At 46.1% G+C, this 24,006-nt stretch overlaps 2 protein-coding genes across 2 annotated transcripts; one reads left to right on the top strand and one right to left on the bottom strand.

Annotated features, from left to right (window-relative positions):
- Positions 1–8,588: 8,588 nt before the first annotated feature.
- On the bottom strand, positions 8,589–16,446 carry SEC61B (SEC61 translocon subunit beta). Its single transcript, XM_061132594.1, has 4 exons — positions 16,301–16,446; positions 16,025–16,122; positions 11,859–11,960; positions 8,589–8,868 (listed from the first exon to the last, which is right to left on the bottom strand). Exons 1-4 carry the CDS (start codon positions 16,301–16,303, stop codon positions 8,781–8,783), a joined length of 291 nt encoding a protein of 96 aa, XP_060988577.1. The 5' UTR covers positions 16,304–16,446; the 3' UTR covers positions 8,589–8,780.
- Positions 16,447–16,664: 218 nt separating this feature from the next.
- ALG2 (ALG2 alpha-1,3/1,6-mannosyltransferase) lies at positions 16,665–22,618 on the top strand. Its single transcript, XM_061132593.1, has 2 exons — positions 16,665–17,092; positions 19,899–22,618. Exons 1-2 carry the CDS (start codon positions 16,745–16,747, stop codon positions 20,799–20,801), a joined length of 1,251 nt encoding a protein of 416 aa, XP_060988576.1. The 5' UTR covers positions 16,665–16,744; the 3' UTR covers positions 20,802–22,618.
- The last annotated feature ends 1,388 nt before the right edge of the window (positions 22,619–24,006 follow it).

Here is a 24,006-nt window from a genome sequence, read left to right as displayed (position 1 = left end):
ATGAGAAGCCTGCGAACCACAGCTAGAGAGAAAGCCCCTGCAGCAGTGAAGACCCAGCACGGCCACAACTAAATAATAAAATTATGTTTTAAAAAAGAAGAAGTAAAACACCGTGACTCTTTCAGGGATTCCCCAAGACTACTCACATGTTCGACGATTTTCTAGAATGACTCACAGGATTCATCACATAGTTGTACTCACATCACAGCCGAGGTTTATTACAGTGAAAGGATACATAATAGGGTCATAGGGGGAGAAAGACACAGGTGAGGTCTGCAGGGACCCACGCAGGCTTCCCATAGCCCTTCCCTCCTCTGAGGGACACGTCAAGCATGATCCCTTGTCTAGCAGTGCAGAATGCAGCCGTGTGTACCAAGTTTCTGCCCAGAAAGCCTGTTAAAGACTCGGGGCCCCAGGATTTTATTGTCAGTGGTTGCCAAGGCATTTTCTGCCTGGCAACTACCGAAGTCTCAGACTCTCAGAAGAAGAACTCGTATACGAGAGAAACCACACCATCAGTCAGCTTTATCAGTTAGTTCAATTGCCAAATCTGCAGACCACCAGTCAGGCTCCTCCCTTGCAAACTGACCTCTCCAAAACTAGCAGTGTCTGACCTGCTATGATAACTCTTTTCATCACAGTGACAGAGTGGAGCTCATTCGGGAATGTAAGGAAAATACACCTAAGTGAAAACTTGAATCTGGACCCCCAAGCTGCTGTGTATAGCCTCAAATCCCAGTGGCTGTTCCAGGCCTTCACTGGTCCAGGCTTTATGATTACTGCATGAATGCCATTCACTCTGCTAAACGAGCTCTAGTTGCTACCAAATTCCCTGCCAAGAATTTACCACCAACCATTGTGGTGTTGGAGAAGACTCTTGAGAGTCCCTTGGACTGCAAGAAGATCCAACCAGTCCATCCTAAAGGAGATCAGTCCTGAATATTCATTGGAAGGACTGATGTTGAAGCTGAAACTCCAGTACTTTGGCCACCTGATGCAAAGAGTTGACCCATTGGAAAAGACCCTAACGCTGGGAAAGATTGAAGGCGGGAGGAGAAGGGGACGACAGAGGATGAGACGGCTGGATGGCATGACCGACTCAATGGACATGAGTTTGGGTGGACTCCAGGAGTTGGTGACGGACAGGGAGGCCTGGTGTGCTGTGGATCATGAGGTCGCAGAGAGTCGGACACGACTGAGCGACTGAACTGAACTGAACTGGAAGTCAGTTCTTGAGTCAGAACACTGGGGTTTTCTCTGTTAGCCATGACATGAACAAGTCCCAATCCAAATAGAAATCATGCTTACCTCATGTATGACATAGGCCACATTTACATTTACATTAGGGATATCTACTTCCAGTGATCCAAAATGCTTGTGTTTCCAGTTTGGGTACCACCTTTCTTAAGATACCAGAGTAGTGAGTCGGAGTTTGCTGATTTCTTGCTCCCCAGGAGATGCGTTAGAAAAATATAGGCTAGTGGTGGGGCAGGGTTTCTAGAGCTTAGAGATGAAGAGGTTCCATAGCAGCTGCAGACGCCAGAGGACTAGGAAGACAGGAGGAGGGCTGGTGGTTAAAAACATCTCTGAGAATTCCCAGCTGGCTTCCCTTTTAATATGTACTGGTTTGCCAGTGCTGCCATAACAAGAACCACAAAGGGGCAGCTTAAATGACAGAAGCATATCGCCTCACAGTTCTGGAGCCTAGGAGTCCAGAGTCAAGGTGTTGGCAGGCTCAGCCGTGAGGGAAGAGCCAGTGCCAGGCCCCTGCCCTTGGCTTGCGAGATGAGTGTCCCGAGGTTCACGCGGCACTCGCCCTGTGGGGCTGTCTGTGTCCACCTTTCTCCTCCTTAGACGGGTGTGGTTCACATCAGATTACGGACCATGCTAATGTCTCAGTTTGACTTTACTATCTCCATAAGGACCCCATCTCCAAACGAGGTCACCTCCTGAGGTATTAGCGGTTAAGACTTCAGTGTATAAATTTTGGAGCACACAGTTCAACACAACAACTTGGGAAAATGTAAGTGAAAATCAGAATTACTTTTAAATAACTTTCATTACAGGATTGTGTTTCTTAGCACACTTTTCTTTTATTTATGCAAACAATAGTCCAGGAATATTTGAGCTGTGTACAACAGATGAGCATAATGGGAGAGGAGTGGGGAGGCGGAGGGTCAGGGGAAGCGGAGAAAGAAGGAAAAGAAAGAAGAGGAGCAGTGAGCAAGGTGTCAGACCACCAAGCTGGCGGCAGGTTCAGAGATGAGTGGGAATGACAGCTCACCTAAGTTTGCTTTAATCTGGGTTTACTAAATCCACCAACAGGAAGTGCAAAGGATATGCACACATTACTGCAAACATTTCCCGGCCCCTCACACCGTCACTCGAATCTCACTGAGGTGTTTGCAAGTCTGGTGGGTCCAACAGCTCCTCGAGCAGTGACTCCCTGCTTTTCCACCATCAGGACGGATTGGGAGGGGCGCCATGCCAGTATTTACTGGTCCACCCAAGAAGGACATCCTCGCCAGCACAGTCATGAAATACTTGAGGCACTGTTCCTGGTTTTACTGCCTCCTGGGCCCGACCGAGGGTTTCAGCACGGCACTGCTACTACGAAAGGAAGTCTGACCAGTGTTTGCTCCTTCAGGCAACACGTGCTCTATAAAAAGAGGTCCTGCCTTGAGTCGAAGAGAACTAAAGGGAGAACCAGACTCTGCGGGTCCTCAGGGCCTCCCACCCCACTGCCAGCCAGCCATGCATGCCGCCAGATCACAAACACGCAAAACGCAGAGTCGCCCACGGCAGGGTGAATTTCCCCAGACACAGCGCAGAGGCTGCAAAACAAACAGTGCCGTGGCTGAAGCCTCAAAGAGAAAGGGAGACTCAATTAATACACTGGTACCTGAGCTGGGCCTGGAGGAAACTACGGGCCCCACTGTGTGACCCCCGTTTTACAGAGCCAGGACGCCCGGTCTGAGGCAGGCCAGACCTGCCAGGGAGCAGAAGCAGGTTCCCCCTAGGTGATTCCAGTGCACGCAAAACTCTGAGAACCCCTGTTTAAATTCTACACCCCAAATCAATTTAGATTGGGCCCTAGGAGAATGAGCTTCCATTCTCTTACTAGCATGCTAAGTCACCTCAGTTGTGTCCGACTCTTTGCGATCCCACGGACTGTAGCCCGCCAGGCTTCTCTGTAATGGGGATTCTCCAGTTAAGAGTACTGGAGTGGATTGCCATTTCCTCCTCCAGGGGATCTCACTAACACCTTATGTATATTATCCAGTAGAATAGCTGAGACCATAGGAACCAGCAAGGACAGGATTTACCATCTGCATCACCTAAGACCAGTCAACAGGGAGAAAAGCAAGTATGTTCACAGGACTAATTTAACCCTTTTATGTGTAATTCAAGTTCTTCTCATGTCTTCATTTGCTTTATGAGGTACAGACTTCCAGACCTTTCCCAAAAGGTCTTACCCATCTAGACTGGGTATGACTACCTTTGAACCCTATTTAGTTTAATTTGCATATTTTATCTTTAGCATGGGAAGGGGACCGAGTTGCCAGAGCAACCAGGAGTAGTGTTTAAAAGTCCAGCTGTTCCTTTACCCCTGCTTGCTCAGTCTTGCTGTGTTTCTGGCTCACACATCCTCGGTCACGGGAACACAAAACAGTGCAGTTCTACCGGTTGTTTCTCCCTCTTCTGTCTCTCCGTCAAGTCTTATGAACTTGCTGACTTCTAAATTTACCAGCATCATTTTTCAGTAGCTGACCTTGCTGCTTTTACTCCTTTCCCTCTGATTCACACTGCCCACTGAGCAAAGCCCACCACTGGGTTTACCTGGTTGCAGAGTCCAGCCTGCAGACAGGTCAGCTGGCTTATGCAGAGGACCCAGACAGGGCTTGCAGTGCTGCTCGGAGCGGGAGCCAGGGCCCAGAGCGGGAAGCCCGGCTCTGGCCTCTGCTCTGCTAGACTGCCTGCACCGTCTCGAGTGAGCCCCTCTCCCTGGGGCCTCGGAACTCTGCTGTGGGATGAGGAGAACTCAGCCAACTCTCAGAGCTTCCAGCTGGAGTATCCCAGGGATCCCCGTCTTCCTGTGTTAGACAAGTGACCACACAGTGTAGATTTCCTGGAAGCCAGTTCCAGTTTTGCAATCTCTGACACCATTGCCCACACAGTGAGCATCCTGGTTCTTAAGCTGTGGTCCCAACTACTGATTTCACCAGTAGCTGAGAGGCCCTTGAAGGTACTCCCTGTCTGTTTTATCCATAATCACACAGCTATTGTAGAACTTGGGGCCCCGGGAGGTACTGGGGGTCCTAACACCCAAATGCCCAATGAGCTGCCTCACCATTTCTGAAACCCCAGTTGAAAGGCACATCACACCGTGATCAGTACATGTTTGTTGAATGAATAAACACTATGCTTTCTGTACACGCAAGAGTTCCAGAGAATGAGCAGGGTTCAGGGCAGGAGCAGAGAAAGCAACTTCCGCAGAACCAGAACTGAAGCTGGGAAACACCTGGAGTGCACCCAATCATAGTGGGTGCTTTCTTGGAATTGTGGGTTGTTGTTTAAGATTTATTTTTCTGTCTGGTGGGTGAGTCCTCATGGCTGATGCAGGCCTTCTCCAGTTGTGGAGGGGCTGCTCTCTAGTTGCGGGATGCAGGCTTCTTACTGCGGTGGCTTCTCTTGTTGAGAAGCACAGGCTCTAGGCTCCTGGGCTGATAGGTGTGGTGCACGGGCTTAGTTGCTCTGCAGCTTGTGGGATCTTCCCGGAGCAAGGGTTGAACTGGTGTCCCTTGGCATTGCAAAGCAGATTCTTAACCACTGGACCAGCAGGGAAGCCCCAGATTCTGTTATTTTTAAGAGCTCTGTGTGAAAGCTCTGTTGTCGTGATACCCTTCCCTGGCCCTCAACCCAAGTACTTAATAATCCTATCTATGTGACTCCAGTCGGTAAGTCAGAGATCTGGAGTTAAATCCCAACCCTTCCACTTACAAGTAGAATGGTTTAAACTTCAGTTTCCCCTTATGTAAAATGGGGCAAATAGTAAATTCCTCATTAGGTTGTTGATTAAATAAAAAACCAAATTCTAAAACTACTGAGAATGAGCACTCATTAACTGTTAGCTAATTAACAAAGCAACCATTGGATCTTCCTTCTCATTTGGACCTCCTCTTTGGTAGGAATTACCATACATTAGTCATTTACAGCTAAGGAAAATGAGACCCCCAGGACAAGAGAGACACTCATGATCTCCCCTCTGATAAATGGCAGGGCCAGCAGGTGGACCCCGGTCAGAAGCACTTCCAAGCCTGGAAGATGGGGCAGTAAGCACAGTGAATTTAGAAGCCCTAGGAGTCCCCCCAGAGAGTGGAACAAGCTTCGTCCTGACTGGAAGCCGCCTGCTGCAGCATCTGAGGGACAGGGCAGTGCAGCTCTGGGGTTCCCCGGGGAGGAGCTTAGAGGATCAAGAGCGAGGCAACACGTGCCCAGGAACTCCACACACTGTACAGTGCTTCCTGCCGAAATAGCTTTGTAGACATTTTCAGTCATTTTAACTTGCTGCCAACATTTGCATTTCAGAATTTTTTTTCCAGTTCTTCCTTTGAGGATATTAGCACCTGGAGGAAAAAAAAAAAAGTGGCATCTAAACTAAGACAGGTGTGAAAATAGAAACTATATACCATGTTTCGCCTCTTCTCCCAAGAATAGATTTCTTCTCATCTACTGTTTTACTGGAAGGCATTCAAGGCACTGCCGGGCCCAGAAATCTCAATCTCTCCTTCCTTCACTAGCCTTAGGGACTCCTGGGCCCTTTTCCTAACATGGTTGTTCCCCAATGACTTAAAATGCTCAGCTCAAATCGCAGTTATCATGTAATTCACTTTCCCAGTTTTAAACTCAAGAGCTTCTGTCAGCATGTACTGGCTGTGTCTATTCAGTAAAGGCTAGAATTCTATCCCATAGTCAAGAAAGCTTGAGGATCTGGGAAGCCAAGGTAGCCTCAATGCAGGTAAACGTCCAATTTGTTAGGTTTTTGAAATTACTGTAAATGGCTCATGATCCCCTAGGACTCAAGAAACAAGTCTAAGAATCCCTATTTAAAAAGAAAGGAACATAAAATGTGATAATATACACACAATGGAATATTATTCAGCCTTAAAAAGGAAGGAAATTCTGACATATGCTAAAACAGATGAATCTTGAGGACATGATGCTAAGTGGAATGAGTCCTTCATAAAAGGACAAAATATTGTAAGATTCTCTTCACATGAGGTACTTAGAAAGTCAAATTCATAGAGACAGAAAGTAGAATGGTGGTTGCCAGGGCTGAGGGAAAGGGCGGTGGGAGGAGCAGTTACTATTTAGTGGGTTTCGAGTTTCAGTTTTGCAAGATGGAAGAGTTCTGGAGATGGACAGTGATGATGGTCGCACAAAAATGTGAATGTATTCAGTACCACTGACTCGCACACTTAACAACTGCCAATGTGGTACATTTTATGTTATGTGTATTTTGCCACAATTTTTAAAATTGGAAAAAAAGAAAAAGGAACAGCTTGAACACTAAGACTCTCAGCTATGGTATTAGCATTGTATCATCAGAGCCAAAAACAGCTACATAATAGATGTTGTACATCTTTATGCCCAACCCCCACTGTTCCTTCTGTTGAACGAAGCATGTTGCTCTGCCACTGAAAACTAGTATTTTCTTAAAAATCACTGGCTCAGAAGTCAGTGACTTTCAGTAATCAGTCCACTAGAGACCACCGCTCTGCAGAGGCAGCTAACAGCAGCACTGTGCAGAGATTCACCCCTCACAACCAAACAGCTCCCCCAAGTGGCTTTAGCATCTCCCCCAGAGAAAATCCTCCAGACAAGAGGAACAGATTTCTTTTCCAAATTAAATGTGTGACTTTTAACTGTTAATGGTACTGTCAACATGAATATCAGAAAAAGAAAAATTCCACTATAGGTCCTATCATCTTTCATTTCTTCCAAATGAAACTGAGACTTCTTCCTCTTACTTTCGAAATGAAGATGCTTATTTTGTGCAATAATCAATTCCCAAGATCAGAAGGAATCAGTTTTTCATTATTTTTTCCCAATTTGCCACCTGTTAGGATTTACAAAAGTATGCATGCATACATACTCAGTCGTGTCTGACTTTTCTGCAACTCCATGGACTAGGGGGACCTGTCAGGCTCCTCTGTCCATGGGATTTCCCAGGCAAGAATGCTGGAGTGGGTTCCATTCCCTTCTCCAGGGATCTTCCCAACCCAGGGATCGAACCCATTGCTTCCTGTGTCTTCTGCCTTAGCAGGAGGATTCTTTACCACTGAGCCACCTGGGAATTTACATTCACCCATGTATTGCCTAAGGGCTTCCCTGGTGGCTTAGAGGTTAAAGCGTCTGCCTGCAATGCGGGAGACCTGGGTTTGATCCCTGGGTCGGGAAGATCCCCTTGAGAAGGAAATGGCAATTCTTGCCTGGAGAATCCCATGGGCGGAGGAGCCTGGTGGGCTACAGTCCACGGGGTCGCAGAGTCGAACACAACTGAGTGACTTCACTTCACTATGTATCGCCTGAGGAAGTCATTTTTAAAGATATACACTTTCACCACTTAAATTTGGCACTTTGGACCTGAAATTACTTTCAGCCAGGATTTAAGAAAAACACTTATGAAACTGCTTACCTCTTCTAAAAAAATTTTAATAAGCTTAGAGAAAGATGTTTTCCAAATTACCAGTTTTTTAAAACTAATATACTTATCATTTTGTGATTCTGTTGGACAACTGGGGTGTTTTACATTCTACTGGACAACTAGGGTGTTTCACACGGATCTCTTAATCTTTAGAAATTCTGGCTTAGAGTCCTAGACTCGGAGTGTACACCTTTGAGCTACTCTTGGTATTTCCTAGGGTCCATCAGAAACTGAAGGCTGATAGCCAGAAGGCGGTATAAGCTAAGTGACACTTCAAAAATTTTCATTTTTGGTTAGAATCGTAACAACTCAGTTTAGAAATTCTGGTACTCACACTGATTATTAAGGTCTTTTATTTTCAAAATGAAACAAAATTTTATATGAGAAATCCAATTTATCAAATGAATTATTTCAAAAGGGGCTTATCGACAAGTGATAAAATAGATTGAAACCCCTCATCTAGACTCACAGAATTAAGAACTGAAAGAAAGAAAAGGCAAAAACATTATCTGTGGCTTTAAAGACAAAGAACAGAATGAGCAAACATTTCATCCAAGATTTCTGGATGATTTCTATGACGATTCCGCTGGGTACCAGCTGCCTCTGAACACAGATCTGCCTGATGGAGTCATAGGCACACTCCTTGAAAACCACAGAACACTCAAAATGACAATCATCAGGACGGAAATACCTAGAAGAAAACAAACCAAGGCCAAGTACAGCATCTTGGATTTGAATGACTACATGGTCATGTGAGAAACTGTCAATCCAATCAAAAAAAAAAAAATCTCCACAAAACGATTTCTACATATTTACTTGTAAATCTAAAGGCAGAGTGACTAAGTGCCCTAGCGTCAGGCATCAGCAATGAGACTTGGTATAAATGAATTAAAAAGTTTATTAGCCATAGAAAAAAAATTGATTCTTTAATTCTCATTAAGTTCCCTGTAAAACAGTAAGCTTGAAGAAAATTTCTTCCTCATGAACAGAAAATCACTATGTTTTTGGTCCAAAATATGTTGGGATTTTTTCCTTTCTTCTTCAGATGACAGACAGATGGATGTAGCTGAATCTATGAACGAGTGTACTTGCCCCAAATGTGCAACATAAATACAGAAGCAATGAACAGAAGACTCATCACCAATACTGGAACAGGGCCCCTGGAAATAAGAAAAAAAGGCATGCTTAGTTTCAGCAGTAATACATTATAATATCTGTAATATTAAAGACGGCCTAGAGGAAAAGGGAGCGGAAAGCACCCAAGAGCCAGCGAAGAATATAATTTAGATCGTTTAAAAATATTCCAAAAATTATTACTGTGGATATTTTGAGGATATGGTGACAGCATTGTGGTTATTTAGAAAGGAGGAATCCTGATCTTTTAATAAAACATACTAAAATATATACAGATAAAAGGATCTGTCTCAGAGACACTAGTCTCTCTGATTTTGTGCATTTGATATTTTTCCATAATTAAAAGTAATTTGAAAATTTTCACAAACTCTTTAAGTGCAAATGAGCCAATTATCAAACTATTATTTCAAATTAATAAAGACAACCTTCATTGTCCAAGTATAATAAACTAGGCATTCAAAGATGAACATCACATTGTAAGTTATGAAGTATTTTTAAATATATGATCCCATATGATCAACAAACTCAAGACACAGGCAAAACAAATATTCATCTCATTTCATAAGGAAGAAAAACGGAGGCTCAGAGAGATTACTTGCCTCAGAAAACAGAGCCAGAATGGAAAGGAGGGATCTGAACTCAGCTTTTCTGATTCCATACATCACTCATTTTACTGCTTTAAAAAGGTTCTCATATTTAAGGAACAAACATTCTAGGCAACATAAAAAGTTTGACTTTTATTAGTTTACCATAAAGAAAGGAAGTCTCAACAGATTTTACTCATCAGCCCTTCCCTAAATCAAATGTTTTTCAGGTTAAGAATTAGTACATGGGTTTCTTAAAGATAAACTCCTTGGTTTTATACAAGCTGTGAATGTTGACTTCAGTCAAAGGTTAAGGGCCTCGCCTTTTTGACTCCTCTTGCCAACACCAGTTTTGGAGAATTCAAGATGTCACTTCACCTCCCAGATATAGCTGGCGGTGGACAAAGATCCCAGGAATCTTTATAATTAAGGCAGCAGAATAACCCAGCGGAGCAGCAGGCTAACGTCAATCCACTAGTGGACAATAATCAATGCACAGGGATCCAAGTCCTTGGTACACCATGTTGTTCTTCCAAAATTTGTACAATTATGAGAGTAAGCAATTTGAAAAGTCCATAGGAAGACATCACCATCACCATGCGCTGGATCACACTCCCTCACTATGAAGCACCGATACAGTAACATCAGCCAGAGAGCGTGAAGCTGAGGGCAGCGCTCACAGTCCGGGCGCTGGAGTCAGGAGACCAGCTCTGGCCCTCACAAGCTGCGACTGTGGCCCTGGGACTCACCTTCTCCAAGCCTCGGTTTCCTCATCTGTAAAGTGGGGATAGTCACAGCATCTCTCTCATAGGGGTGCTGAGCTATTAAATACATTCACACACCAGTCAGGCTGCTAGTAAGCTCCCAGGAAATGCTATCATTATCAACCTGAAAAAATTTCTAACTCCCAGGAAGAGCCAACAAGCCCCAAGATGTGGATCTGTGTCCTTTCACCACAAACCTCTCTCTGTGGTATGACAATACTGCGGTTTATGACACTTCAAAGGAATGGCTTCTATCGCTTCCTGGGAGGACTCACAGCAGTGGCAAGCCCCACTGCACAAGAGCCCAAAGCAAGCATTAGTCAGACTCACCCATGTAAGGACAGTTGTTTTACCTCCTCGAGAAGGGTTAAAATGTTATACCAAGGATACCCTGAAGAGCAACAGGTTTCAAACTCTCTCTCTGAAATGCTCAGAAAAATCACCTCTAGCAAGGACCAGAATTCACATACCCCCAACCTCGAGAAATTACTTCCTTAAAATACATTCTCACAAGTCTTCATCATAACAGAAAAAAAAAAAATTCGATAAATAAAACCAAATCTCAAGAATTCTAGGGAAGTCTTCCTAAATTAAATTTGTGATCCAGGTCAAGCTACTGGTCCAGTTAAATAAACTAACCCAAATAAAGCTGATTTTTGTCTTCTGTGTTGCCAAACAGATGGCATGGAATTTAATAGTCACAAGAGCTGCTTCCATCTCTGGCTGGCTGCTTGTTTCTGACAAGTAGCTTTGCCTCCCTGAACCTGAGGTGCTATCTATACAAATGGGAGTTGCTGTCATTATTCCAATTCCTCATCCGCTGAATTTAGTCAGGAAACAGCTTCTCTGATGATTCAGATGGTCAAGAATCTGCCCACAATGTGCGAGATTGGGCACAGGTTCGATTCCTGGGTCGGGAAGATCCCCAGGTGAAGGGAATGGCAACCTACTCCATCCAGTGTTCTTGCCTGGAGAATCCCATGAACAGAGGAGGCTGGCAGGTTATAGTCCATGGGGTTGCGAAGAGTCAGACACGACTGAGCTACTAACAGAGAGAGAGAGAGCGGGGCCCAGGAGTCCACCCGGTCAGACACCTGCGGGGTCAGGTCCGCCACAAGGTACCAGAAAGGGAAGTGAGCAACGCATGGGGAGCAGTCCCAGGCATAAGAACTTGGAAAGTGACAGGGGTCCAATCACCACCCACCAAAGGCAAGGAGGCCTAAGAACTTTTCAGCACAACCTAATGCAGAAACTCCCATTAGGCTGTAATAATATCAGCTTATGCCTCCAGGAGAGCTTTGAAAAATCACCCAGCTCCTATTCAGATGGTTAGTCCTATTTCTCAGTGTGGGACAAGAACAGCAAATGAAGAGCAATTTCATCTAATTAAGCCATTTTCCCTCCAGTTCTCCCTGTTCCCATCATTTACTCTGACAGAGCTACATGAAGGTGTCCCCCTGCTCTCACTCAATTCGTGAACGGATGTCACTCTGAGCCCTAAAGTAACTGGCCGGTACATGAACAAACCAAACCCAGCCCGCCTGGCGCAAAGAAAGCAGCTGCGTATTATCACCCTCATCAGAGCAAACCCCACTGGGGGCAGAGACACAGCGCCGCCGAAAGGCTCTGCGATGCCGGACAGAAGCACGGTCTGCTCCCAAGACTTACACCTTGAGCCCTGGGGAATCCTCGGTGTAGAATCGCCACATGCCCCCGGTGCCCGCCGAGGTCGTGCGGCCTGCGCTCCTCGTTCCACAACTGGCATTCTTCCTGTGAGAGAAAAAAGTACGTTACGGACGGCCTTTTCCTGGAAACCCTTACCAGAACATTATGGCATACGCTACCATTATATTTTTAAAGAACCAAAAAATTAACTTTTTCTTTGCTAATACCTTCTGAAGTTTTGCTTTGACTCCACTGATCATGATAACCATTAAGAATTTGAGTGCCTGCCATAGGCTGATGCATATAATAACCCAGAAAACTATTAAGATTTAAAAATGACTGCTTTAAAATCTTTTCAAATTACTGTATTTTCTACAAAAGAGACCAAAAAAAAAAGTTGTAATCCAGGTCTCAAAACAGAGTACACATTTGTTGAAAATTTATTTTGTAGTCTATTTTCATTATTTTGATATACTGATCATAGATCTCAGACAGAGGCAGGATGTGAAAAACGCAGGAAATACCCAACCAGAACTCGTCCCTCCCAAGGGGGACCAAGCTTGTGAAGTGAGCCGTGGGGGGCAGGCAGCCTCAGCACACAGAAGCGTGGACAGCACCAACGCCACTGGCTGGAAGGGACCAGGGAGTCCCGCCGCCCCACCCGGGGCGCAGGACACCCTCCCCAGCAGCTCCTCCTCCAGTTCCACTTCCCATCCCCACTCCAGGGTGAGAGTGGGACCCCTTGAAAAGAGGGAGTAAGTGTGAGAGAGGTCACAAGAAACCTTCTTCAGCCCATTTATCACCAACTTCTAAGTTCTAGGGAAGGCAAGAGAAAGAGGAGATAGAAAGCCCTGTTTTATCACTGCCCCCCACCGTTAACCAAATCCTCAAAATCCTGTTCCAGTTATCTGTGGGCTGCTGGCTCTGGATTTTTGAGAAGAGGGGCATACAGGGAGAGACCAAAAGTGAACACCCTACCCCCACCATCTCTTCTCACTGTCCTCCAAACTCCGATCCTGCTCCCACCTCGCCCTACCATGGACCTCACCCCACACTCTGAATGCAAGAAGCACTTGGGAGCCGGCCCTGCGGCGCCGAGTGAAGGATGGAGTCACGGCTCCAGTGTAGGTTCCGGCAAAAAGAGCTGCGTTCATGTTAGAAATCTAACAACTGTGATGTAGGCGCACTGTGCTCAAAAGACTGTATTTCAGACACGTCAATCATGGGCCATGTGGTCAGCTGCGAAGTTCTAACTCCATTTGTATGACTGTTTCTACGGGAAAACTGATTGTAAATATAATTACACAGGGATTTACAGACTAATTCATACCCAGAAGATCTTTCACATACAGATACACATCATCTACTTGGTGGAGTAAGCACCTGAAATCTGAACAAGATGAGAAACCCAATGTGGACCTGACAAGTCTTCCGCTGAGCCAAGACTAGGACCCGTGTACTTTCTCCTACTCCCACTTCCCCCCGATTCCAGTTCCTGTCTTCAGCATCTCAAGGAGCCCCCCAGCCCCTCATGGAATCAGTCTAGCCTCTTTGAAGATTTCTTACATCTGCTGGCACACAGGACATTTTAATTTTAAACTAAACTTCTTTGGGGTCTATTTTACCCTTTCTTTCTGGCCACTGTGTCACTGGCTCTTCTATACCCTAACACAATGGTTTCCATCACCAGCGTTTAACATACTCTGTTCTAACTTGGTGGTCTTCTGGCTGTTCCGGGGCATGATCTCCTCCCTCGTCTCTTTTAGGTTTCAAGTCACATGTCACCTACTCTGGACACCCCATCCCTACCCACTCTCTATTCTACACCCAACTTTTCTTCTTGCCCCTATTGCCTGAAATTATATATGTGCCTTGGCTATGGTCTCTTACATTGGAATATAAGGTTCAAAGGTCAAACCCTACCTAGCTTCTCCAGAGATGCAGCCTCATGACAGGAACAGAGCCTGGCATGCACCCTCAAGTATCCATGTGATCACTTCCTTAATACCCCTGGCCAGTCCATCATCTTACTATCCCTGACTCCCAATAATCCTGAATACCGTAGCTTCTACAGCTTCACAGTTTGTAATGCATTATTGTTCCTCTTCATCCTAGCAACTTCCTTTTATATGGTAACAACAGAGACAGGACTCTAACCCTGGCCTGACCTCAAATCCCAGAGTTTCTTCTCCAAGGTACTACCTCTATTACCTCATTGAACATGGAGACCAACTGCAAATCTGGGAGCTATATAATGCATAGCACTATTACTAACTATTGGCTTCAACTTTTTCCTACAAACTCACAAAAAGGGAACATACTTATACACAGCCAATATCTATTACATCACACTCATGAAGTAACACTTAAAAGAGTACCAAAATTCTAGCAGGGAACTCTGTAGGGTCTCTCAATACAACCATGGTCTGTCTAGTTACACTGGCCCCAGCCACACGGAATTCTAAAAGATGACACCAACACCCACAACTTGATAGGCGACATACGTCCTCCAATGTTTATTTCTCCATTTCACTTGTGCAGCAGTTATTTCATTTTTGTTAAGTAAATAATTTTGTTGTATTTAATAAGTACATGATTTCTTTTTTTTTGGCCCTATGAAAGTTCTCAGATGGCCCAACTTCCCTGCCACAATACTACTAATTCTCATTAACTAGACCCATTCCCCAAGGAACTGTACCTACCGTACATGTTTTCCATTCCAGTACCAAGACTCTCTGAAACCCTGGGTGGAAACAAAGACAGCACCCCAGGTCCGACTAACCCACAGCACAGCTGGTCCGTCCCTGCTGGCCTTGCACATCTTGATGACGGGGCACAATGAGTCAGGATCATCTTAGCACTTCTGACAGTTCCACTAGTTTTTTTTTTTTTTTTTTTTTTTGCTCTAAGATGAAATCTGTCTCAGGTGAGTTCATATCATCAGTTTTAGATTTACTGTAGTCAATAAGGAAAGTCTCATCCCTCGTCACCTCCTTGAGGACAGTTTTCATGTATCTGTTCAAGTTCTTTTCCTCTCTAGATAACAACCCCCCTTCCAAAAAAAAAAAAAAAAAATCCCAAGACTACAGGGCGGTGTGAATCCTTCCTTCACTCATCTGTTGTTTTATGGTAAGACAGAGACAACAGGCAGTTTCTATCAAAGTCTAAGGCAGGAGATAAATATGGAAACACAAATGCTGTTAGAAGGGCATGAACAAAATGCTTGGGAGTAAAAGAGAAGACTAGCAGCTACTGTTGCCTTTGGAGCTAGGAAGGCCTCTAGTAGAAATAACCTCTGAGCCTGGTCTTCAAGATATACAGAAACTCGGAGAGGGGGTGGGAATGGATGTACAGTGAGTTCAGAAAACAGTAATAACTCACTGTTGCTAGATCATAAAGAAAGAGAGAAAAGAATCAGTTAGACTGGAGGGAAAAAAAGCACCACAAAGAGTCTTGGTAACCCTCTCCCCGGCCCCTGCAGTGTTTAAGCAACAAGAAACTAACACTGAAGCTAATCAACAGTGTGACAGAATCAGAGAGGAGGACACATCAGAGTGCAAATTACCTGGAGAGGAGACGAGTTAGGCGGAAAATTTCTCTAAATGAGAGAAACTGAGGGCTAAACTGAGGCAGCAGAAAACGGAGAAGCAAAGAACTGACGAGAAGGTTTTAGTGTGCAATATAAATGTATTGAATAAAGACTGAGCATTAAAAAAAATCCAAGATGATGCTGAAGTTCTGGTTTGGGGCGAAAAGTACCATAAGGACGCAGGGAGACGTAATTAGGGGCGGGAGCTGAGGTGAAAGGAGGCTGAACTGCGCGCTGAACGAGTCCGTTTGACTGGGTGTGTATGGGACTTCCAGATAGAAATGTGCCAGGCTCAGGTCTAAAGATACCAGTTTAAGGACGTCAGTTTTCTCAATGCTGTGACCTTACTCCAGTTTAACGCTCCTTTTTCAAGAGTGATCCTCAAAACTGAGCAAAGAAAATGTTGTCTCCCTCTCGAGACATTAAAGACCAAAAACTTTTTTAGCCGCATGGCCACATTACAAGAAGCTCGTTTTGCCCTGATAGATCTTAACATTCCGGGGTCTCCTTCTCAAGACCAACGAATTCTTGGGCCCCATCCCTAGGAGCCCGCAGCCGAGAAGTTCGCAAGGATCCTCACCTCTGCCGGACCGTGGAGCCCGCCGCCCGGGCCGCCACTGCTTTGCTGGGAGAGCGCCCCGAGGAGCCCACGTTAGTGCCGCTGGGGGTCGGGCCAGGCTGCAAGGAGGAGAAGGAGAGGCTGGTGAGCGCGGCCGGACAGCCCCCAGGTTCCGGGCCCTGACGGCCGAGGCCGGGACACGCACGGGGGCGCTGGGGAAGGCGAGGAAACGGCGGGAGGCAGGAATCGGGGCGCCCGGGAGGAAGCGGGACAAGGAGGGAGGCTGGGGCCACATACCATGTTGAAGACAGGAGGGCGGCCGGGAGCTGGAGTGAACTGCGGAGGCGCGGCAGAGCTTCGCAGCCGCAGAGCTAACCCAGGTCCCGCCCCGAGACCTGCTGGCGGGGCCCTCGCTGAGCCCAGGGACGCCTGGGCTGTCCCGCGATATGCCTGCAGCAGTTCTGCTCCGAGAGGTTTGGTGAGCGGCCGTATGGGAATCGCAGGCCGCCTGTATTTTTCCCGTGGGCCACAACGTCCTTCCTAGAACCAGGTCTCTGCCAATGGGAAGATCTAGCCATGGTCAGACGAGACGTTTCCTCCGGCAGTTACTAGACACCCACAGACTGGCGCTGATGTGGCCTAACCGACGCACGCGCCGCGAGGGCCGGCTGGGAAGCCGGACCCGGGAGCCTGCGCGGAAGCCCTGCGGAGGGCTGGTGGCGCGGGCGCGGCTTCCGGGCCATGGCGGAGAGGCCGGGCCAAGATGCCGACTCGGCTCCTAAGCCGACCGTGTTGTTCCTGCACCCAGACCTGGGCGTGGGCGGCGCCGAGCGCCTGGTGCTCGACGCCGCGCTGGCGCTGCAGGCGCGCGGGTGTCGCGTGAAGATCTGGACGGCGCACTACGACCCGGGCCACTGCTTCGCGGAGAGCCGCGAGCTGCCGGTGCGCTGCGCCGGGGACTGGCTGCCTCGCAGCCTGGGCTGGGGCGGCCGCGGCGCCGCCGTCTGCGCCTACGTGCGCATGATCTTCCTGGCTCTCTACGTGCTGTTCCTGGGCGATGAGGAGTTCGACGTGGTCGTGTGCGACCAGGTGAGGCGGCCACGCCCGAGCCTCGCGGTTCCCGCTGACTCACACCTGCCAGGTGCCCCCCGCCCCCCGGACCTCTGCTGACCTCTCTCGGTCTGTGGTTCGGAAAGGTGGGAACCGATCTGGAGAGGTTAGAGTGGGGGTGACGCCATGGAGCTCGAACTTGAGTGTGGACATGCTGAAGTGGCAGATTACTTGGCCCCACCCTCTGGAGTTTTCATCCTGGGCCCCTGAGGTGTGCCCCCAAAATCTGCATTTTCACTGGATCATCGGGTGATTGTGAAGCATATGGGCCTTGGTGCTCGCTCTAAGAAACGCAAATATTAGAAACCAGCCTTCAGTCAAGTTTCACCTCTCAGTAACTTGTATGTCTTTCCTGTTGGCATTATTCCTGCTGACACCACCTCCAGGGTACACACACCCCGTTATAACTTTCGCTGTCAAGCCACTCTGTTCCTCAGTAGTGTAATGTGTTTAAACACCCTAAGCTCAACATGTCATGTCCCTGTTAAAACTTTAACTTGGCTCCCCATTAGCCTTTGGAGAAAAGTCCAAGCCCTTTACCTGGATCTGGACTCTAGCTATTCTAGACCCTTTTTATGTCTCCCCCCCACCCCCCAAAAAATTTTTTTTTTCATTTTAAAAAGTAACATTTACTCAGGACTGAAAATTCAAATACCGTGAAAGACTAATGTAAAAACCCCACCCTGGTTCCACTCCCTAAAGACACACTGTTAACAGTTTCTGTATGCATTCAGAAATTGTGGCTGTACTAGCATGTGATGTCTGTTTATAGAGGCATCTTTTTGTTTATAATTAGGATTATGACACACGCTACTCTTGGTCAGCTTGCTCTTTTTCACCAAAAAGTTTTGCTTAGGCCATCCTTACACATCAATATTACAGATTCACTTCATTCTTCACAATGACTGGAAAATTTGCTTTTGTTTGACCGTATCATACTTTATACATTTTTCTGCTAAAGGACAGTAGCAACGTGACCAGTTTTTTTGTGTGAATAAATCAGTTTTGGCTTTTTTGTGTTTTTTTTGGCCGCACTGCACAACATGTAGGCTCTAGTTCCCTGACGAGGGATGGAACCCACACGCCCTGCATTGAAAGAGCAATGTCTTGACCACTGGACCACCGAGAAGTCCCAGTTCAGGGTTGTAATAAACATAATAAACATCCTTATATCTTTATTTGTTTGTATTTCTGCAGGCATGGTCTTTGAAATTCATAGAAATAAAACTGGTAGGTCAAGAGGCTGTGTGTCTTAGACGACAGTAGCTTGCCAAATGTGCCTTCCCGAGAGGCTACGTCATTCCAGCCTCCCACGGTGATAGAGCCTCTTACTCTGCTCTCCCGCACACTGGCTGTTGTAAACTACTTTAATCTTTGCCAGACTAACAGGTAGAAACGGCCCCATGTTTGTGTCTGTGTTAATTGTCACTTCTGGGTCACTCTGGTCATCCTGGCTTGTGTGCAGGTTACTTCTTTTTGAGAAACATGGGCATTTGCCAAGCAATCCATGTACACAAAACTAGTCAGTAAGCATCAGGCAGCTGAGACTGTAGTGGATAAACAGCTTGGCCAGCCTGGATTCTAGTTCCATATCTGCTGCTTTCTAAGTAGCTTTGAATAAATCTCTCAATATCCATAAAGCTCACCTTTTTCAGGTGTTAAGTGAGCTAGAGATTAAGTGATTTGTAAAGATTACTCAACGGGAAGGAGAGTCTCTTGTGACGATTATGGTTAACATTTCAGTAACTACTGAGCACATAGTCGGAGAAGGCAATGGCAGCCCACTCCAGTGCTCTTGCCTGGAAAATCCCATGGACGGAGGAGCCTGGTGGGCTGCAGTCCATGGGGTCTCGAAGAGTCGGACACGACTGAGCGACTTCACTTTCACTTTTCACTTTCATGCATTGGAGAAGGAAATGGCAACCCACTCCAGTGTTCTTGCCTGGAGAATCCCAGGGACGGGGGAGCCTGGTGGGCTGCCGTCTCTGGGGTCGCAGAGTCGGACACAACTGAGCGACTTAGCAGCAGCAGCAGCAGCAGCAGAGCACAGTGTGTGTGCTAAATTCCTACAGGTTTTACATAACACCAGGGCACTTAATAATGACAAAAACGATAAATAGTTTTTAAACTATGATTGTCACCGCCTTACAGAAGGAGGCCCACAGAGAGGTAAGTTACAGCTAGCTAGCAGAGCTGAAATTCAAGCCCTGGCGATCTTGATTCCACTCTAAACTACACTAAACTATAGTTCATTCATTCAGTTCCTTAGGAGGAGGTAGATTCTGGAGTGACTCCAGTGTGGTAGCCACTAGCCCTGGGTGACTATTAAACACTTGAAATGTGGCCAGTCTGAACTGAGATGCATTTTAAGAGTAAAATACACATCTGATTTTAAATATTTAATGTGAAAAAAAGAATAGAAGACCTCATTAACTTCTTAACTATTGATTATGTTTGAAGTGATAATATTTTAGGATACGTTAAAATTAACCTTTAAAAAGTTGTTGTGTAGTTACTAGACTTTTTTATTCCCATTGAACAGTGCTGTTCTAGAGGAAACCACTGGACTTGCAACTTTAAATATTTAGCATGTGTCCAGAAAATGTCTCGCAGCCTTCTACACGCCAGGCATTGTACCAGGTGAGAGTCTGTGGGAACGAAAGCAAAAGCAGACGTTGCCCACAAGGGACTGACAAACCAGGCGGCAGGGCCGGTGTCTGTTCACTTGGTTTGGCTGAAGTTTAGCTGGCCGGTCACTTCATCTCCTGATTTTTGCTTTGGCCAGGTGTCTGCCTGCATCCCCGTGTTCAAGCTGGCCAGACGGCGTAAGAAGATCTTGTTTTACTGTCACTTCCCAGATCTGCTTCTCACCAGGAGAGACTCTTTTATTAAACGCCTGTACAGGGCCCCGATTGACTGGGTAGAGGAGTATACCACGGGCATGGCGGACTGCATCTTGGTCAACAGCCGATTCACAGCTGCCATTTTCAAGGAAACGTTCAAGTCCCTGTCTCACATAGACCCTGCCGTCCTCTACCCATCTCTGAATGTCGTCAGCTTTGATTCTGCTATTCCTGAAAAGCTTGATGACATCGTCCCCCAGGGGAAAAAATTCATATTCCTCTCTATCAACAGATATGAAAGGAAGAAAAATCTGACTTTGGCCCTAGAAGCCCTTGTAAAGCTGCGTGGAAGACTGACGTCCCAAGATTGGGACAGAGTTCATCTGATCATTGCCGGTGGTTATGATGAGAGAGTCCCGGAGAATGTACAGCACTACCAGGAATTGAAGAAAATGGCCCAGCAGTCTGACCTGGGTCAGTGTGTGACCTTCCTACGGTCTTGCTCCGACGAACAGAAAATCTCACTCCTCCGAGGCTGCACGTGTGTGCTTTACACACCGAGCAATGAGCACTTTGGCATCGTTCCCTTGGAGGCCATGTACATGCAGTGCCCAGTCATCGCTGTTAATTCAGGCGGGCCCTTGGAGTCCATCGTCCACAGTGTCACAGGATTTCTGTGTGACCCTGACCCAGAGCACTTCTCAGAAGCAATAGAAAAGTTCATCCATGAACCTTCCTTAAAAGCCACAATGGGACTAGCTGGGAGAAACAGGGTGAAAGAGAAGTTTTCCCCTGAAGCATTTACCGAACAGCTTTACCAATATGTCACCAAACTGCTGGTATAATCGTATTTTTTTTTTAAGTCTTTATGCTGTATTCATTAATATCACATTTGTAGATGATACACCCAGTTTTGAAACCAAAGAAAAAAACCTAGTGTCTAGTACAGAAGAAAAGTTTTTTAAATATACTTGAATCTGAGTCACTTTCCTCTACCCCATACCTCCCAGACTACTTTTTCAGAAAAACAATATCTTTTATGCTATAATAATTCTGAGTATTACCAATAGTGATTAAGATATAAATGTGGTACAGTTCCATGTTCAGCAGAATATTTTAATTATATGTTCTCTAGATTATTGTTAGTCTACTTACAAACTTTGAGTCATACTGTGCCTTATTTGGTTTTAATACTTAAAGTGTATCATCAAGGTTGATTAATTTGGCTTCATGAGAAGACAATTACTGTAGTTCCTAGAATCAGTCCCCCTCAGTGTTCAGTGACCTCTGTGAGGAAATTTTTGTTAGTCATACCTTTGCCTGGATCCATAGCCAAGAATGCGCTGTGTTTTTTGTCTTTTTACGAAGATGATTTGTGTTTTGCACACAGATACGATAATAAAAGATATTTATCATAGGAAGAGAAAAAAATACTAGATTTCAGCCTCTGTGATCTATTATGTTGTATTAGGAATGTAGACAGCCAAGCCTTAAGTCAGAAACTAGAGTAACTGGATACTGGAATGAATGGCTCTTGTCACGCATGTGGTATATATTTTGTTTAGGGCAGTGCAGCAGACCTGGGTTTGATCCCTGGGTCAGGAAGATCCCCTGGAGAAGGAAATGGCAAACCACTCCAGTATCCTGGCCTGGAATATCCCATGGACCGAGGCGCCTGGGGGCGCTGCAGTCCGTGGGGTCACAAAGAGTTGGGCACAACTGAGCGAGTAACAGACTTTTGTTTCCTGGTGTCATCTGAGTCGTCAGCTTCATTAATATTCGTGTTTTATTAAGTAGGCACCTACTGAATGTAAGGCAGTAGTGTTTTTTATCCTTCAAGGCCTAACTCAGATGCCACTGCTGGGAAGCTTTCCTTGACGCTCCACCCAACTCCTGAACTGGAAGCAGCCTTCCCCATCCACCTTTTCTGACGCTCTCATAGCACTCAGCAGTCTTAAAGCTGGCTATTTACCCGCTGGTCTGAGTGCATAGGGGGCTCCCATGATGGACGGCTCAGTGGCAGAGACTCTGCCTGCCCGTGCAGGTGATGCAGCCTCAACCCCTGGGTCGGGAAGTTCCCCTGGAGGAGGAAATGGCAACCCACTCCAGTATTCCTGCCTGGGAAATCCCATGGACAGAGGAGCCCGTGGGCTACCGTCCATGAGGTTGCAAGAGCCAGATACCACACCACCACCTAAGTACAAATAAACATAAACAGTTTTCAGTGTATCTTTAAAGCAAAATTCATTTTTAAAAAATAATAAAGATCACCGGCCAAAGGCTCCACATTAATCAACTCTAAGAGCAAAGACCTGAGAGCCTAAGTAACCGATGTGACTTTAGGCAAATTGCTTGATCTCTAGCTCAGCTTCTTCATCTGTAAATGGAGTAACTATTGTACTTTCCTCACAGGGTTGTGATGAGTTATCATATATATGTAAAGTACTTAAAATAGTAGTTGGCACACAGTATGGGCTATGTAAATGCTAGCTATTTTTGCACTTTGGGGATATCAAAAATTGCTACAGAAGTTCCACCTGGGTTCTGCTGCACCACTGTACTGTTCTTTGAGGTTCTTCAGAGGATGGAGTTTCAGGTTGTGATTTGTCATGTCTGTCTATATGCCAGAAGTGTTTTAATGAAATGACTGTACCAGCAAGAAGTTCTTTAAAACGAGTGTCAAGTTTATTGAGTCTTATGGAATGAGAAGTTCAGTTGAGTTCTGTTCGGTGTTGTGAAACCTTGCCATCCGGTAAAGTAGATCATTCCATCTTTTGTGGTTGGTACATGTGTTTCTCAGGGAAGAGCAGCCTTTCCAGAAAGACCTGATGACTCTGTCCACTGGATTTAGGAAAGATAGACTCAGTCATGCTCTGAGACATAACTGATGCTCACCGATTCCAGGCACTAAAACTTTTGCCTATTTGGCCATTTTTATGCAGATCCTTCCAGAGTGGACTACCTGAGTCTGTGGGTCTTAAGTTTAACTTCCCTTCATTGTCTTAAGCCGCAGCAGGTGACAGTAAGACCACAGAACTGGGAAGGATGTAGAGCCCAGCCTGAGCTCCCAGCCTCTGGCATGTTAACTCCTGCCTCCTGGACCTAGGATGGAGCTTTGCCCTTAGGAGTAGTATTCACAGCTTCCAGAACTAAGTTGAAATTAAGGAGCAGAGAAGCACGGAAGACTGGAGTAAACTGCCAGGATGTTAACATTAGTCATTCTAACACTTACCTGTGGCCCATCTCAGACAGCTCCTTTAATCCTGACAGTTCTGTGAGGTTTCGGTGCTCTCCCCTTTAGAGAGAAGTATGGTTAAGCAGTTGCTTGTGTCACACAGCCTGGAGAGACGGGCAGCATCTCAAGGCTTTCTGACTGCTCAGTCCACCCACTCTACCTTCCTCAGCGCACCTCCGCCCTGCCCAAGCCGCATGTGTTTATCCGGTCAGGAGTCCTCTACCCTGCTGCAGGCACAAGTGTTCACTCCGCAGGTTTAGGAAGGCTTTGTCGCTCATCTTCCCTTTTCAGAGGTGGATATGATTGTCCGTCATTTTATACACGAGGAAGCTCGGAGAGATGAAAGACTTGCTGAAAGGCACAATTGAAAAGTGAGTAGACCGGGATTCGACCCCGATTACCTGATCCATCCAGGATGGCACTGTACCAGAATCTCTCAGCCAACTCCCCTTTGACAAGCATGAATATCATATGACCTTTAATACTTCATGAAATTCAGAATAAGTACAGAATGCTTTGACTCAAAGCAAAGCTGGGGGACAGGATACTCTGTCTTCAGACTGATGCTCTGAACCTAAGAGAGGTCCTGGCGTCCCGCACGCACCCTGTTGCCCCGTTTCCAGCCCCATGAGGAACCCTGCTCAGTAGTCCTCACGGACTGACGCTGGGTCATTCAAAGTCCTAGTGGAGTTATCAGGGTCATTTGCTTTCCCAAAGCAGAAATCCAGGCTGGTGTAGCTCAGAAGATTTGGGGTCTTTTGGTTTGTTTTTCTAATATTTTTTTATTTATTTGCTTGTGTCAGGCCTTAGTTTCA

Source organism: Dama dama, chromosome 29 (genome assembly GCF_033118175.1).
Source record: "Dama dama isolate Ldn47 chromosome 29, ASM3311817v1, whole genome shotgun sequence".
NCBI lineage: Eukaryota > Metazoa > Chordata > Mammalia > Artiodactyla > Cervidae > Dama > Dama dama.
The sequence above is the reverse complement of the archived record's forward strand: the minus strand, read 5'-3'. Positions and strand labels throughout refer to the sequence as shown.

Coding starts and splice junctions, on each gene's coding strand:
- SEC61B (XM_061132594.1), bottom strand. Junction 11,961..16,024: donor GGCTCCACGGTCCGGCAGAG/GTGAGGATCCTT, acceptor TTTCTCTCACAG/GAAGAATGCCAGTTGTGGAA. Junction 8,869..11,858: donor GATTCCCCAGGGCTCAAGGT/GTAAGTCTTGGG, acceptor TCTTATTTCCAG/GGGCCCTGTTCCAGTATTGG.
- ALG2 (XM_061132593.1), top strand. CDS start 16,745: ATGGCGGAGAGGCCGGGCCAAGATGCCGACTCGGCTCCTAAGCCGACC. Junction 17,093..19,898: donor ACGTGGTCGTGTGCGACCAG/GTGAGGCGGCCA, acceptor TGCTTTGGCCAG/GTGTCTGCCTGCATCCCCGT.